Source organism: Artemia sp. Qi Xiang Cuo, chromosome 3 (assembly GCF_049724085.1).
Source record: "Artemia sp. Qi Xiang Cuo chromosome 3, ASM4972408v1, whole genome shotgun sequence".
In the NCBI taxonomy this organism is placed as follows: domain Eukaryota; kingdom Metazoa; phylum Arthropoda; class Branchiopoda; order Anostraca; family Artemiidae; genus Artemia; species Artemia sp. Qi Xiang Cuo.
The window spans coordinates 46280252-46297616 of record NC_142796.1 but is presented as its reverse complement, the minus strand read 5'-3'; the positions used below and the strand labels follow the sequence as shown (position 1 = coordinate 46297616).

The window sequence follows — 17365 nt, the reverse complement described above, 5'->3', positions numbered from 1 at the left end:
GCCCGTGTCTACCACACCGGTTCTGCAAATATCGGTTTTGGTACTACCCTATTTACAGTATACCCTGTCCCAGGGTATGATAACGCGATCGAGTGGTCAAATGGCCACTTTCTAAAGCCAAATGTACCCACTTTGGGTTACGGCTAGAAAATCTCTTAAGTCTCTCCTTGGAGGTAACAAACCTCCCTGTCAATATAATAATGACGGTACCTTATAGCTCAATTCCTACCCAGCCTGGGTTACGGAAACTAGTACACAGTTTGTAGAAAATACCTTACTTGTATTCTTCCAAAAGGTCACAATAGTACCACAAAAATATATATATCCCCGAATGGGATGAATACGCAGACTAAAAAAATAATAATAATCTTTACAGCACTGTCCGTAGGGGTGGACCGTCACTTGGCTCAGCCAATCAGTTACATGCCCATTCAAACCCAATTATGCCTCTTAGATTTATTTTTCAATTACTCCCAAAGCCAGGAAGTATGAAAATAGAACTTAGTTCAAAGTGTATTTATTGCAAAACAACTAACGCTTAGTACCGGAATTAAACCTGTCTTCTGAGATTGTACTATAAGAAAATGTCATTAAGAAAAAGAAAACAGGTCATTTATCTGAAAGAAAAACAAACAGGGGTTGGAACCCCAACATATTCAACATATATATATATATATATATATATATATATATATATATATATATATATATATATATATATATATATATATATATATATATATATATATATATATATATATATATATATATATATATATATATATATATATATATATATATATATATATATATATATATATATATATATATATATACATCATTACATCTATTATATTTATTACATTTATTTACTAATTTATTATTAATTGAATATAAAGTAATGAGTCAGTAAGAATAAGTATAGAAAAAATGGTTACACACGCGAATGCTCTCAATAAATATTCCTTTATTAGAAAGATCTTAGAAATCGAAAAAATCGTGATATGTTGGTCTATACATTAGATTTTGGCAATGCCTTTTGTGTTGAAGTTTATCCTGTAACTTCATGAAAGCATCAGATCCTCCTACATCTTCAAAGATCTTCCTCTGATTCCAAAGATTAGAATATTACCAAGAATGTAACCAAGATTAGAATGTTAGAAGCTACAGCCATGACACTGGTCATTTCAAACAGTAGGCTGTACAAAAAGTGTGGTTCCACACTGCTTTCTAGAGCTATAATGTGAGAATGGCTAGGGCATGTTCTGCGGATGAAGTATGGCAGATTGCCGAAGACTGTCCTTATCGGCCAACCATCTAGGACTAAACGGAAAGTAGGTCGTCCTTGGTTGGGGTCGGAGGATGTCGTAAAGAAAGGTTTAAGGGAAATGAGAACTTCCTGGGAGGGTTTAAAGAGGGAGGTTTTGGATAGATTAGGATGGAGGAGAAACTTGAGTAGCTGTATTGGCCTTAGGTGGCTTGGTGCTGCGGTAAGTTGTTGTTAGTAGTAGTACAATTAGTAGAAATCTGTTTAATTTTAATTTTGTATTCTATATTATGTTTCTCTCTGTAAGTGACTTTTTTTCTCTGAGTAGTGACTCAGAGAAACTTTTCTCTGAGCAGTCCCCCTACTTTGCAGGCGAAGGAGCCTTTAGGGGGTTTAATATAATGTATTATCGTATTTCATTATGAAGTACCAGATGACCGAGCTTAGCTCAGTGAAAAGAAAGATGTTTTTAATTTCTTTCGCCAAACAACTTCAATTTCTTGTTATTCTATTCACTGTAGAAAGTAAAACCATTTTATAATGGAGGTCTGGGTATTTGTGGCGTCATTCGTATGACATTTTTTTCTAAGCTAACGCCCTTAACGAATTTTTACAAAGTCGTGACCTATCTAGATCGTTTTTCACACCGGAAAGTGGTAATACGCCAATTTTCAGAAAAAAAGTATTGTGCTGTTTTCGAGAAAGAGATTACAGATAAATAAATGTACATACATACTTTTATTGTCCGTTTAATAAAATAAAATATTTATATACGATCGATTTAGACACTTTAGATAATTAGAAAAGAAAAAGTTGCCCCGGGTGAGGCTCGAACTCACGACCTTAGGATTATGAGACCTACGCTCTACCGACTGAGCCACCGAGGCTTAATAAATATATGTTCATACAATAAATTGAATAAAATCGCAATTATATTCAGTATTTTGTTTTTTGACGTCGAACAAATGACAGCAAATTCCCCCCCCCCTGAAAATTAGTATACTAACATTTTTCCGTGTGAAAAACGATCGGTAAATTTTCGCAAATCATATTATTGACTTACGAATAAAGTAAACATACCAATCGATGCCTTTTTTTATGCTCTTTCCAAATATAATAGTCATTTTCGTCGGAAATGAATTTTACCCCCACCCCTATGGATACTAATTCAGGGTATATATTTGCACATTAGGGGGGTGGGGTAAAGTTTAAACATACCTCCCATTTACATCAGAAGTGAAATTTACCCCCCCCCCCTAATGTGCAAATATATACCCTGAATTGGTATATAGGCCTACAGGCAAGGCCTCACCCTTAGGGGGGGGGGTTTGAACCCCTCCCGAAATGTTTGTCTGACTCGTAAAAACGTAACAAAAATGGATATAAACAAATTTTGTATGCGTTTTTTGAGATTTGTTTCTGTAACCCCCCCCCCCCCGAAAAAAAAAAAAAAAATTAGTGAAACCCCCTCCGAAAAAAATCCTGGGTACGGTCTTGTATATAGGGGTCGGGGTAAAATTCATTTGCGACAAAAATGATTATTATATTCGTAAAGAGCATACAAAAAGGTATTGAGTGGTATGTTCACTTTATTCTTATTGTTCACTTTATTTGAGTGGTATGTTCACTTTATTCGAGTGGTATGTTCACTTTATATGAACTGCGAAATATTTACCACTTTTGCTATATTGGAGAGTAGTTGAGCCAGGTGAACAAAATTCTCTTGAATGCATTCTAGGGTAATATTGATCTCATGGGAAGTAGTTTTGAAGCACCTACATCCATTCACTCCTTCCTTGTCCAAAGGGGAGTGACCTTTGATGACCTTTTAAAATCTTTGTTTGAACCTTGCAAAATATGTCATCTGCTCAGATGAGCCACAAGAAAAGTGCTTTGAGCCTCATACTTTTGTTCTATCCTGATTTATAAGGTTTTAAAGATCTATTAATTTGTTTTCTTAAGATTAGGAAAAAACCCTTGAAATGCCTTAAAATTCAATGAAATAAGAGGAATTACCTAATTAAAAAGTAAAGCCAATGAAAAAGAGATTCGAAACTGAAAATTAAGGTAAGAGGTTTTTATTTAGAATTTAGATAGGTATGGAAAAAGTGGACAAATTAGAAAGGGGTAGACAAAGTACCTCGAAATTGTCTTCACAGGGCATATTTTAGGCCCGGGATTCATTCCTGAAAGTTTCTTTCAGCTACCTCAACTCTTTCCCAAGATAGCAAGAAGCCCGTAGGCCTAAGCTAGAATAAGATTTGGTAAATTTTATCTTGTCTTACACAGAATTAATTTAAAAAAAACAAAGTTTTTCCGTGGTAATTAAAGAGCGAAGCTGAAACTTAAAACGAACAAAAATTATTACATCACAGCCTATCTAACATATATCAATAAAACTAATGCAAATAAGTCAACTGGTGATATTTCCCTATGTTTGTAGGATTACAGAAAACTAGCGCTTTACTGAAAGCGCAAAACAATATAGAAGTTTTAGTACAGTAAAAGTAAACTCTTTCAGGACACTTTTTACAGTATAAAAATAAAGCATTTTAGGGATATTTCATGATTATTTTGTAAACAAAGTTCGAAGTGAAGCCATATTGATAGTATTAGGACTATATACTAGCTTTAGAATTTGTATCAGAACTTGAAATTCTCCTTTGTATAGAGAAAATAACCGGATTTTCAGAGTTCATATTATTTTCATATTTTCATGGTTTATTTTTTTTCATTTCGAGTAATACTAAAGTGTGTATTTTTGCAATTTAGAATTGTATATTACTTGCTATTGGTAGTATAACTGGTGAGACCAGCTATAATAAGCTTTTAAGATAATTTTAATTTTGTACGGAAAGTTAATGATATCATAGCTGGTGTAAGACTATGAAAAGCGTCATAGATTAGATTGTTTTGTTATGACACTAGGTACTCACTTCTGGCTCCTAAATCAATATCCTTTTTTTACTTGGTTTTTATGTTTTCAGTAAAGCGCTAGTTTTCTATAATCCTACATACATAGGGAAATATCATAAGTTAGTTTATTTGTACTAGTTTTATTGATATATGTTAGATAGACCGTGAAGTAATAATTTTTGTTTATTTTATGTTCCAACTTCGCACTTTATTTCCCTAAAAAAAACTTTGTTTTTTAAAATTAATATTTGCCCGTTTCTAATTAAGAACGTTGTTAATTAGAAACCTCAGTCGCCCACTCGCCTGCAAATCCTGTAGATATGGTCGGTCATAAATATTTAAACTACTTTTGGCGTCTAATTGCGTTCAAATAACTCACAGAACTATCTAAATTATTGAACAAAACTATCGAACTGTAGAATAAACTAACTAACTGATAGACTATCTAAATTACTTTTATTGTATGACTATCTGCCCTAAGATGATAGACTATCATCAAGAAGTGAAAATAATCATACAACTCTATGTAAGTTATGCCGGCTTTCTCTCTCACGGAGACTATCTAGTTTTAAAGCCTTTCATCACAAAAGATTTATAGGTTAAATCTTCTTGATTCATCCAGTATAGTTTCGAATTTTTGCGAACTAGCAAGAAAACATGCGCTCTTCTATATTAAAATGAACTGCACACTAAGAATTTTTTTTTTTTTTTTATTCCTATATTCACGGCGCCAGTTACTTAAATGTATCTGATATGCCGCTATTCAATTACCTCGTTTTGAAACCTTGAGGTTTTACATGTCTGTTGAAACTTCTTTTGAAGGAGTCAACAGAGGGATTTGCAGTAATAACTTCCCCAGGAAGATCGTTCCAGATAGAGGTGCAACGCCGGATGAAGCTCTTCCTCAAGTACTCGGTTCTTGGCGTGTCCTCCTTTAGATAATTGGACCGAGCTGTGTGCCTTCGCGTCTGCCTTGTCGGTTTGACAAAGGGGGGAACAATACGAGACAGGTCGTTTAAGGGAGGCGACTTCATGTACTTGTAGAAAACAGCCATCGACGCTACATCAAACCTTTCATTTAGAGGCTGGAGCGAGTCATATTCAAAGGCGCATCCCGCCCTGTTTGCCCTATTCTGGATCTTTTGCGGTGGTGCTATTAGCGTTTTCGGGGCACTAGCATATAGTGGGAATCCATATTCAGCTGTGGGTCTGATGCAGGACTTGTAAAGTGGGATAATCGAGCTGGATGGAAGAAGGTTTTTACAGCAAAGAGTGACTCGGAGCTTTCTTGGGCAGGAGGTTCTCACCCGATCAAGGTGGTTATTCCAAGAGAGATCGTTCGAGAAATGAATCCCCAGTAGACGAAGCTCGTCAACTCTTTTTATAGTTTCATTTCTGAAAATGAAACTGGGGTGTTCGCGTGGCACCATTGATCGGGTAATAAGAAACTCTTTTGTTTTCGATGCATTAAAGCTGATCATTCATGTATTAGACCACTTTTCGATTTTATAAAGATCCATCTGTAGGTTAAGGGAGGCCTGTGTTGGGTCTTCGTGCTTTGGGATGGCTGAGTGGGTCGTAGTATCGTCGGAAAAGTGATGCAGAGGGCTTGTAAGAATGTCTCCCATGTCATTTATTTAGATAAGGAAGAGTGTAGGTCCCAAGACACTGCCCTGGGGAACCCCTGCTTTCACTAAGTATTCTCGAGAAATAAACTCATCGAGGACAACCCGCAGGGAACGATCTGAAAAAAAGCTCTCAATCACTCTTAACAGACGTCCACGAACACCGTACGCATGGAGTTTCTTTAGCAGGTCACGGTGTCATACTCTGTCGGAAGCTTTGGCAATGTCGAATGACATTAGCCTAATGTCGTAACTTTGAATTTTTTTTTTAAAGAATGAAATAGCACATCAGTTTCCTTGGTATTCTAGAAGTAACAATTTTTCTAAAGAAGATTTTCAAGGTTTTCAGAACCTAAGCAAAATTTCCGTATCTATCATAAAGTTTCTTGAAATTATACCGTATAAAATGACTTCGAAAGAAAGAAGTTTCTATTATTTATTTTTATTGTGGTGTCAATACACCTTTGCACATTCATCTTTCCCATCATTCAATTCTGATTCCTAGGTCCCAATTTACCTTTCCGGTACAAAAAAAATGCAATGATACGTAGGGCATTCCAAAAATACCTGAAATTTTGTCAACAAGGTAATAGCAACTGTTTTCTATGACTGTGAAGGAGTTGTATTGGTGAACTTTTTAGAAGGTTAAAGGGATCTCGGGATTTCCGTAAAAATAGTCTAAAAGGATGGAAGCATCATCTGGAGAAGTGATTTGACATTGAAGGAGGTTATGTTGAAAAATCCATTGTAATAATGAATATTGTAAACCCATTGTATGTTGAAAGATTCATTGTAATAGAAAAATTAATAAACAATTACAAAATTCTGCTTTTTTTAATGCCCTTTTACTATCAGAAATATTAGCCATATTTATATGGAAATACCTGAGTATTCCTGCAAAAAGTCAAGTTTAGAACAAAAAGTTTATTGTCCATACTTTACAAAACAATACATGGTTAGGCTCTGAGAACAGGAATGTAGTACGGAACTAGCTGAGTATTCCAACATTGGAACCGACATTGGTTTGGGTTAACGTTTTAAATAAGTTTAATGCATTGCATATCTGCAGCCAAGGAAACATGCCCTCTTCTATATTAAAATGAACTAAGAAATCATTTATAAGATTTTTATCGCCCATCCATTTCCTTGGTGTTTTCGAAGCAAGTACTTCTCTAAAGAAAATATTCAAAACATGAGCCAAATTGTCGTATCTCTTACTGATTTCACTAAACACCCCCCCCCCTGCTAAGCACCAAAAGGCCTTAGACATACAGGTGTAGAATAGCCATAAACAGAACAAAAAATAGAATTTAACTTGAAAATTAAAAAAAAATATCACAGAAAAAAAAAATGCAAATATGTTTTTAGTACTATGATGTCTTTATAATACATTATAACTAGTTTTATCTTGTTTATTAAATAGTAAAAATAAGTAAATAATTTGAATAAGAAAATACAACAATTATTGAATAAGTAATCCTTCTTTTAATATGCAACTTTAAGTGGTTGTAGAACCACGTGCCTACACTTCTCCAACCCATAAGTGGCAAGGGGTTGGGGTATGGCTTTTATGATCTACTAAGAGTGGAGTTGCAAACCATGAAACTGGATAACCTCAAAATTCTTTTGAATCAAAATCCTTTTTGAATCGTAATTCTTGACGAATATAAAAAATAAGCGCATTACATTTAAAAAAAAATAGTGAATTATCAGAAAAACAATCATATAGAAGGGACAGAACTATGATTGAAAAAATGCCTAAGCAGGAATTGAACACTTGACATTCTAACTTGAAGCTCAGCGCTCTACTAACTGAGACACGGCTCTGTTAATTTAATTTAATCCATTGGTGTTTGTAGGACCATAATTGCGTAACTTATTAAGGGGGATTATACAGGAGGTGTTCTTGTAAACCTGCAGTTAAGGGTTTTGAACCATAACTTGTTCAATGATACTGCTTTATCCTTCCAAGCATTTCTACTTAAGAAGTGGCACCTTAAGTGTTGTTTTTAGTGCTATATCGCATTTACGAATGGTAGAATTGGTAAAAAGCCGGTAGATATGAGCAATAGCTTTCAAATGAGCCATTAAACATAACTCTAAAAAGTTCTGGCAGCCCACTAGCCCCAGCTTTTCTACTTGAGACATGGCACCAAAAGTGCCGTTTGGAACTTGCAGATGGTGTAATTTACAAGACGAACGAAGATATAAGTAATAGCTTTTATATGAGCTATTAAACATCTGTCTACGATGTCCTGGTAACCCTCTAGCCCCACCCCTTGAGAGATAGCACAGAAAGTGCCATTTTCAGTACCATATGGCTCTTGAAGATGATGAGAAATAGCTTTTTAATGAGCCATTAAACGTCTCTCTATGATGTTCTGGTAATCCGCTAGCCCCCCCCCCCCAAAAAAAACAAAAACGGGAGACAGATCAGTGCTACCCATGCAAAAAAGCAAATTACTTATTGTTCAAGGTGGGGGACTGTAATTTCCCTGTACCAGGTTTTCGCCCATTCTGATTCCAATGATACTTGGTTCGGCGTTGATATGACGCCATTTTCGAGGGGTTTCTGTTTTTTTTTTAGAAATCACTAAAAATTACAATTCGCAATAACTTTTACTTTTAAGACTAACTGAAATAGTAATTACCTTTCCGGAATCTGAATCAGTATTGAATGGCGATTTTTTTTCGCTAGGCAGTTTTTTTTTCAAAACGCGTTTTTAACTTTTGGTACTATGGACTGTTGTTCGCTCTTTAATAGGTTGAAGCTACTGCTGTAACCATGATATATACTGATTTTAATGGATTTGATGAACTGGCTTGAACATTTTTAGTTGTGTTGATTCATTTATCATTAGTGAGTCGTTTTGAAAAAAAATAATAAAAAAGAAAAAAAAGGGAGCTTATGAACAAGTGGAAGGTTAGTCTCCACCCAAAGGGGATGGAGCTCATCTATCCTAAAAACAATTTTGGGAGTGACTTTGACCCTTGGTGTTTGTGCCTTCGAATTCCTTGAAAGTCGGATTATCGACTTTTTGTTGCATATAGGCATTGCTCAAATTCAGTTTGGTATTTTCGCATTATCTGGGATGAAAATTTCGGTACTATCCCATTATGCGGGCCTCTCTAAAAAGTCAAGTTTGGTTAATGCTAATGAAATAAAATGAAATAGGATGAATATATAATAGTTTAGAAACAAATATGGGTATATATTTGCACATTAGGGGGAGGGGGGGGTAAAGCATTGCATATATTAAATACGTAACCTAACCTAACCTAGGTACCTTCCCCCCCTAAAATCCAAAAAAACACAGTTTAATATCGTATACGCAATGCAAACCACGCTATCATTGCCTAGTCTACAGCGGTTATCATGTCAAAAACGGGTTTTATCATTGCCTTCTCTATAGTGATTAAGCCGAGAGGCCTTAATAATGCGAAAGTACCTTCAGTTTTTATACAGAAAACTATATTATTTAGGTGATGAGGTTGTCTTCCTGGATCCACATGTCTGCCAACCTTGTGCTTTCACAGATGAAATGGAAAGCTTCGATGATTCATCTTACCACTGTCCAGCACCGGGGAGAATTCCATTTCTTTCAATGGACCCATCACTTGCTCTGGTCTGTATCTATGTATTCACTGAATTCTTGATTAAACAATGTTATATCTTCTATATTAATAAACTATTTAATTTCAAATGAATAAACTAATCAGTCTACATACTAATAAATTAATTAATGAACATTATCTTAAGTCAAATATGTCCGTTCTACAATGTTGAGTAAAACCCAAAGGCCGATGCAAAACAAGGGAATGAAAAAATAAACTTAAAATACCCTTTTAAACGTTTCACAATTAATGATAATTTAATTAATTATACTAATATATAATTGATTTAATTAATTATGATATTAGTTATTATATTAATTAATTCTATTTTAAATTAATATATCAGCTGTATTTAATATCTCGTAGCCAGGGAAGAAGAGGGTCACATCATAAACACTTTCCTCATATACACCCCTGTATAGGAGTATCTAAGAGTAGCCCTATCAACTAAAAACTAAAATATTATATTTTTTTGTATTAGGAAAAACATAACAAGTGCAATTTAAAACTAAGCTTTAGATTTTAATTAGATTTATTAGATTAGATTTTGATTATAAATTTTAATGCTGCATTTTAATTTAAACAGCCGTAAACATTTGATCGAACTTCAATTAAATTTTAGTTTTTGATTTGAAATTACGTTTACTAGTAAGTTCGTATCAGTGAAAGGGACAAAATTATCAAATATGTAGGGAATTTCCAGATAGTAATGTTACAAAATTGTAGAGTTAAACTTCTTTAAATTTTAAGTTAGAGGCAGATGCCCCCCAGGCCTGGTCATTCAAGTACCAAGTACAGTGAAATGGAATCTTATTGTTTGAAATGTTTTCTGGAAACTTACACGACCATATATGCTAAAGAATTGGGAACAATCGGGAATGAAAAATTGAAATGTACAGATTCAAAGGAAGAAAATTAGCTAATCTTTGGAGACTTACTCAAAATCTAAGAATGGGCATATTTTTATAATAAACACAAAGCTAAGATAACATATTTATTTTTAAAATAAAAGTTGACGGTGGAGGAAGAATCCAAGATTTTCCCAATTCCGATCAATCGTCCCAGTGCAACGATGTATTTTCAGAGTTTCTTTGTTTTTATTTATTTTTTTTTTTTTGAAATGAAAAAGACCTTTATATGCACTTAAGCAGTTTTTGTTCGTAGCGGGCGTCAAATTAAAAAAGAATGCAAATACACAGGAGAAAATTCAACAAAAAATAAGCTAAAACATATGGCACCAAATAGCTTAAGGTGGTGTAACTCTCTTTTGTAGGTGTATTTGTCTGTGGGAAACAACTGTAATGTTTGAATTTTACGGCCGAGAAGCATTGTTAGACTTGACCCGCCAGTTTTACATATTAATTTTCACGGTTCAGCGTGGGCAACACTGAACAAAATGTGGTACCGGCTTAAAAAGTTCATAATTACCAAATAAATCGTAGAAAATTCCTGTTTTCAGGTGTGAAGAGATCCAAAATGAGTCCAGGAGGTCGAAAAACTTTCTTTATTTTGATTTTCTTTATTTATGCAAAATCTTCATTTTTGATTTATTTTTAGTTCTGTACATCTTAAAGCCTGTGTGTAAAATCTCAGTTTTCATGTAAAATCACCTGATTTAGTTTGAAATTCCGAAGAAAATAAATTCGTCTTGACCTTTAACAGCAAAACTGCTCTTGCTAAAGAGCAGTTCTTTAACCGTTCTAGTAATAGGGTTCTAGTAATAGGGTTTAGTTCTAGTGTTCCATACATGTCCCATAGTGGACATGTATGGAACATTTTTTCATGTGTTGACACTCTCACTGCCACAATGAAACTGAGCTACCAACAGCAATAAATTGAGTGGGGTAGAGAGAGAGGAGCAAATCATCCTTGAACTCCATCTTTCTCATGAGAAAAAAGTCCTAAATTTCTAAACTAGTGTTTTTCTGCATGCACTATACAATCTCAACTATAGTTTCAAAACGTGTTTGACTACTTTGCTTGGAAAGGTACCAAGGAAGTATAGGTGTGAGAGGATACTCACTCTCTTTGAAAAGGTGTAGAACATCCATAGAATAGTACAGGAAGGAACATAAGGCAAGCAAATAGCACAGGAAGGAACATAAGGCCATAGAAGTATAACTTAGCACTCTACTTATACTAACTTAGCTTCAACAAGAAAAGTTTTACCCCTAATTACCTTTGTTGACTTCTGTAACACTGTTTAATATTACCTTTATAATATTACCGAAGTTTAACATTACCTAAAATCACCTATAATACCACTGTTAATTACCGTTAGTTTATTTACAGTTAATTACCTGAATGAAATCAAACACTGTTACTAGGTAATAAAGAAACAGAACACATATATAGTGGAAAATTTCAATTGAAAAATTAAAAAACACTTTTTCCTTCTAAGTATACACACTACGATTACTGATTACTATAATTAGTAATTTTGTAATTAGTAATTAGTAATTTTGCTCGTTGAAGACGTGGCTCAACTAGTTTAGTGTTAATGTGTTTAGTGTTTAGTTTAGTGTTTCATGTTAAACTAGTTATATATGGAAACAAAACCCTGGATCTGGTTCTTAAATTTAATTCATTATTTTAACTCAGCATTTTCGTTTTATTCTAAATAATTATGGCGTAAATTTGGCTCAGGCCCTGATTAAAATTTTTAATTTTAACTCAGCTTTTTTGTTTTATTCTAAATAATTATGGCGTTCTTTTGGCTCAGGCCCTGATTAAAATATGTAATTTTAACTCAGCTTTTTTGTTTTATTCTAAATAATTATGGCGTTCTTTTGGCTCAGGCCCTGATTAAAATATGTAATTTTAACTCAGCTTTTTTGTTTTATTCTAAATAATTATGGCGTTCTTTTGGCTCAGGCCCTGATTAAAATATGTAATTTTAACTCAGCTTTTTTGTTTTATTCTAAATAATTATGGCGTTCTTTTGGCTCAGGCCCTGATTAAAATATGTAATTTTATCTCAGCTTAATGGCTAGCCAAGAAAGGATAAGGAAAAACAACCTTAAACCGCATTGACTTTATAGTCTATTCCATTAAGTCATCAGCCACATTACGAAGAAATGGCTAGCTGAGAAGGATAAGGAAAAACCACCTTAGACCACGTTAACTTTATACCATTAAGTCATCAGCCACAGTACGAAAAAATGAATTGCTAAGAAAGAATTAAAAAAAAAATGTAAGAATAGTCAATTATAAGCTAACAGAGTCATATAAGGTGTCAAGAAGAGGATTTTTTTGGATAACATGTTGAACTCTCTTTCGAGTGCAAAAATTCAGTTAGTATGTGATAATGAGCGACATTGTATATATTTTTTTTTTACTGCAAATGGACTCTCGATATTGGATGCCTCAAGTATTCTTCAATGCTTCTCTTTTTTTCTTTTTTTTTTGGCAAACTATTAGGGAAGAGTGTTTTAAAACATCACTTCAAAAACTATTTGTTGTTAACAATAAGCATTAGTAAAACTTTAGAAAAAAAATCAAATGATGTATTTATTGTAAAATTAACCTTGGTTTGAATTAGTATTGCATAAAAACTGATTGTGTAAATAAAATATAAATTTTCTTAGGAGTAGGTTTTCCACCCAAACTAATTTTTGGTACCACCATTTTACATAAAATGTACCCTATTCGCCCCAAATATAGACTAGATTATGCTGAAATAAAAATTAAATTCACACGTGGTATATTACGACCGTTGCTGACAACCCTGTTTATACGGATCTATATTTTGTATTTTCAGTGCTTCTTCTGCAAAGATGAGAGAGAATTCAACGCGCTATGTGTCTTTTTGGAAGAAAGGGTATTAAAGAATACTAGCAGTCCACTTTTTGAGCTTACCGAACGAAGGCTCCATCCACGAGAAAATATTTCATGTCGAACCGTATCCGCTAAGAGCTACTCTAAACCACAGGGTAAGAGCATGTTTTGAATTATTCGTTTAAATTTAGACTAAAGCGTCTTTCAGACTATAAGTACGTAATATTCTATGCTAATTGGTTAAGTTACGTTACGTTAAACATAACCTTCCACATTTAAACATGTCCTTTCATACTTGGCCACCGTAAAAATCTATAAAACTATTATAATCGTATAAATTCATCACAATTATCATCAGCAAATCATTCAAAAATTAAAAATACGGAACGGACATGGAGATTCAAGCGTGAAGTGTCACCCAGAAATTCGGTGTCGCTGTAGAACCGACTGATGGAGATAGAAGTGACTCAGATGGATTTTACTTACAGCCACAGGAACAAATTGACAGGGTTTCAGGTAGAAATATGGTATTTTATTAGGGGATTTTAATGCCCTTGCCGGTAGAAATAGGGATAGATGGTACCCTGGCCTAGGTAAATTTGGTATGGGAAAATAAAACAGTAATGAATACAGACTGCTGTAATTTTGTAGGTATAACAATCTAGTTATAACAAATTCAGTATTTGGTCATAAAATGGCCCATATGTTAACAAGGTATGCACATAATGGTAAGACAGCTACCCTTATTGATTATATTATTATAAACCGAATACTGGCCGGATTGATACAAGATACTAGGGTATAAAGGAGCGCTGTTACCAATGTTACAAAACTGTGTTGAGCTCAAGTCTACGTGGCTCTACCTACGTTACGGAGAAAATTTGCGTTACAGAGAAAACTGCTATAGCCAGTAGACTTTTACAGTGAGAGGAGGAGGCGATACCCAAACTCTTGTTTGTAGTGATTTTTGTTCGTTTCAAGCTTGATTTGCATATTCCATTCAAGTTTCACTCGTTTTAAGATTTATTTATTCATTTATATTAGTATCTATTGTATGTTTGTTTGCATTGATTGTTTATCTAATTTCTGTTCGTTTTGAGTTTCATTTATACTTCAATACCAATATATTTTTTTCTTTTTAAGCTTGATTTGCATATTTAATTCAAGCATTAATCGATTTAAGATTTATTTATTCATTTATATTATTGCTTGTTGTATTTTTTTGCTATGATTGTTTATTTAATTTCTGTTCGTTTTGGGTTTTATTTATTCTTTAATAGTAATTTCTGGTCGTTTTGAGTTAGAATTTTAAGAGGTAATTGTATCTGATGATCTTAAGTTTAAAATGGCCTTTACTTTTCTTTGAAAAACTTCTTTTTCGGATTTTTTTTATAGTTAATTTTTGTTTATTTTTTATTGCAAAAAGTTTCAAGTTTTTAAAAATACCTTGTTTCAAAATCAAACTTTTTTTCAAAATCAAATTTTCATCAAAGCATCAAAACAAGTATCAAAGTAACAATATCAAAGTAAAAAAACGGGTTTGTGTCCACCTCGGAGTTTTTATTATCTGGTGATGTTTGAACTATTTTTAACAAAATGGCTATCTCAAAATTTTTATCGGATGAGTTTGGGGAAAAAGGGCGGGGGGGGGGGGGGTAGGAGAGGGGCTAATTGCCCTTCGATCTCTTTTTACCCTTTAAAAGTGAACTAGAAATTTCCATTTGCAATCAAACGAGCCCTCTCTGAAGTTTATACGAGCATCCCTTCCATAAGAACCATATATGCACCCAGAGCATAACTTGCAACGCCTGCCCCGGGCCCTGGGGGGTTGTGTCGATCCCGAAGTTTTAATATATGATGTTTGAAACTATTTTTAACAAAATGGCCGCCTCAAGGTTTTTATTAGCATGGGTTTGGGGAAGAAAACGGCGTGGAGGGGGGAGGGATAGTTGCCCTCCGAGCTCTTTTGACTCTGAGAAAGTGAACTAGAACTTTTAATTTCAAATCAAATGAGCCCTCTCTGATGTTTATACGAGCATCCCTTTATGGTTCATAAGAACCATATACGGCCCCAGGACATAAATTACTACACCTGCCCCCCGGCCCTGGGCGGTTGTGTTGACACCGGAGTTTTTGTTATCTGACCTTGAAACTATTTTAAAAAAACGGCTAACTCAAAATTTATATCGGATGCATTTGGGAAAAGAGGGCGTGGGGTGGGGCTAGTTGCCCTCTTATCTCGTTTGAATCTTAAAAATTTAACTAGAATTTGCAATTTCCATTCAAATGAGCCCTCTCTGAAGTTTATACGAGCATCCCTTCCATAAGAACCATATATGCCACCAGGGCATAACTTGCAGTGCCTGTCCCCGGGCCCTGGGGGGTTGTGTTGACACCGGAGTTTTTTTTATCTGACCTTTGAACTATTTTTAACAAATTGGTTACATCAAAATTTTAATCGGATGCATGTGGGGGGGGGGAGGCGTGGGGGGGGGTAGTTGCCCTCTGATATCTTTTGGCTCTTAAAAACTGAACTACAGCTTTCAAGCAATAAAATGAGCCCTCTCTGAAGTTTATACGAGCAGCCCTTCCATAACAGCTATATTTGCCTGCCGAGCATAACTTACAACGCCTACCCCGGGCCCTAAAGGATTGTGTCGACCCCGAAGTTTTCGTTATATGATATTTGAACCATTTTGAAAAAATGGCTCTCAAAGTTCTTATCGAATGGGTTTGAGGAAAATTGGGCATGGAGGGGGGGGCTAGTTGCTCTCCGATCTCTTTTGTCTCTGAGAAAGTAAACTAGAACTCTTAATTTCAAATCAAATGAGCCCTGTCTGATGTTTATACGAGCATCCCTTTATGGTTCATACGAACCATATATGGCCCCAGGACATAAATTACTACACCTGCCCCCCGGGCCCTGGGTGGTTGTGTTGACACCGGAGTTTTTGTTATCTGACCTTGGAACTATTTTAAAAAAACGGCCAACTCAAAATTTGTATCGGATGCATTTGGGAAAAGAGGACGTGGGTTGGGGCAAGTTGCACTCTGATCTCTTTGAATCTTAAAAATTTAACTAGAATTTGCAATTTCCATTAGAATAAGCCCTCTGAATTTTATACGACTATCCCTTCCTTAAAAACCACATATGCCACTAGTGTTTTACTTGAAACGCGTGACCCTGGACCCTGGGGGGTTGTGTCGACACTGGAGTTTTTGTTATGTAACGTTTGAACTGTTTTGAACAAAATGGCTATATCAAAATTTTAATCGGATGCATGTGGGGGGGGGGGGTTGGAAGGCGTGGGGGGGATAGTTGCCCTCTGATGTCTTTTGGCTCTCAAAAACTGAAATACAGCTTTCAATTTGTAATAAAATGAGCCCTCTCTGAATTTTATACGAGTGTCTCTTCTATAACAGCTATATATGCCCGCCGGGCATAACTTACAACGCCTACCCGGGGCTCTGAAAGATTGTCGACCCCGTAGTTTTCGTTCTATGATCTTTGAACCATTTTGAAAAAATGGCTCTCGGAGTTCTTATCGAATGGGTTTGAGGAAAATTGGGCTTGGAGGGGGGGGGGGGGCTATTTGCTCTCCGATATCTTTTGACTCTTAAAAAGTGAACGAAAACTTTCAATTTCCAATCAAATGAGCCCTCTCCGAAGTTTATGCGATCATCCCTTCCATAAGAACCATATATGCCCCCAGAGCATTACTTACAACGCCTGCCCTCAGGCCATGGGGGGCTGCGTCGACACAGGTTTTTTTTCATCTGACCTTTGAACTATTTTTAACGAAATTGCTCTCTCAAAATTTTTATTGGATGGGTTTGGGGGGAAAAGGGTGTGGGGGGGGGGCTAGTTGCCCTTGGATATCTTTTGACTCTTAAAAAGTGAACTAGAACTTTAAATTTCCAATCAAATGAGCCCTCTCTGAAGTTCATACGAGCATCCCTTTCATAAGAACAATATACGCCCCCAGGACAACCCTTATAGCGCCTGCTCCCCGGGCCCCGGGGAGTCGTGTCGACACCGGAGTTTTTGTTACCTAATTTTGGAAGAATTTTAAAAAAATGGAAAAATGGCTATCTCAAAATTTGTAGCGGATGGGTTTGGGGAAAAAAAGGGCGTGGGGGGTGCTAGTTGCCCTTCAATATCTTG

General features: G+C 35.2%; 1 protein-coding gene and 1 non-coding gene across 2 annotated transcripts in view; one reads left to right on the top strand and one right to left on the bottom strand.

Moving 5' to 3' along the window:
- LOC148954172 (cysteine protease ATG4A-like) overlaps positions 1-17365 on the top strand; it is a 73787-nt gene that overhangs the window by 47860 nt on the left and 8562 nt on the right. Inside the window, exons 6-7 of the mRNA XM_089086189.1 lie at positions 9292-9434; positions 13184-13355. Coding sequence (XP_088942315.1) covers positions 9292-9434; positions 13184-13355 — 315 coding nt within the window. The remainder of the gene's footprint in view (positions 1-9291; positions 9435-13183; positions 13356-17365) is intronic.
- Positions 2082-2154, bottom strand: TRNAM-CAU (transfer RNA methionine (anticodon CAU)). Its single transcript has one exon. It is a non-coding gene; the product is annotated as a tRNA-Met (tRNA).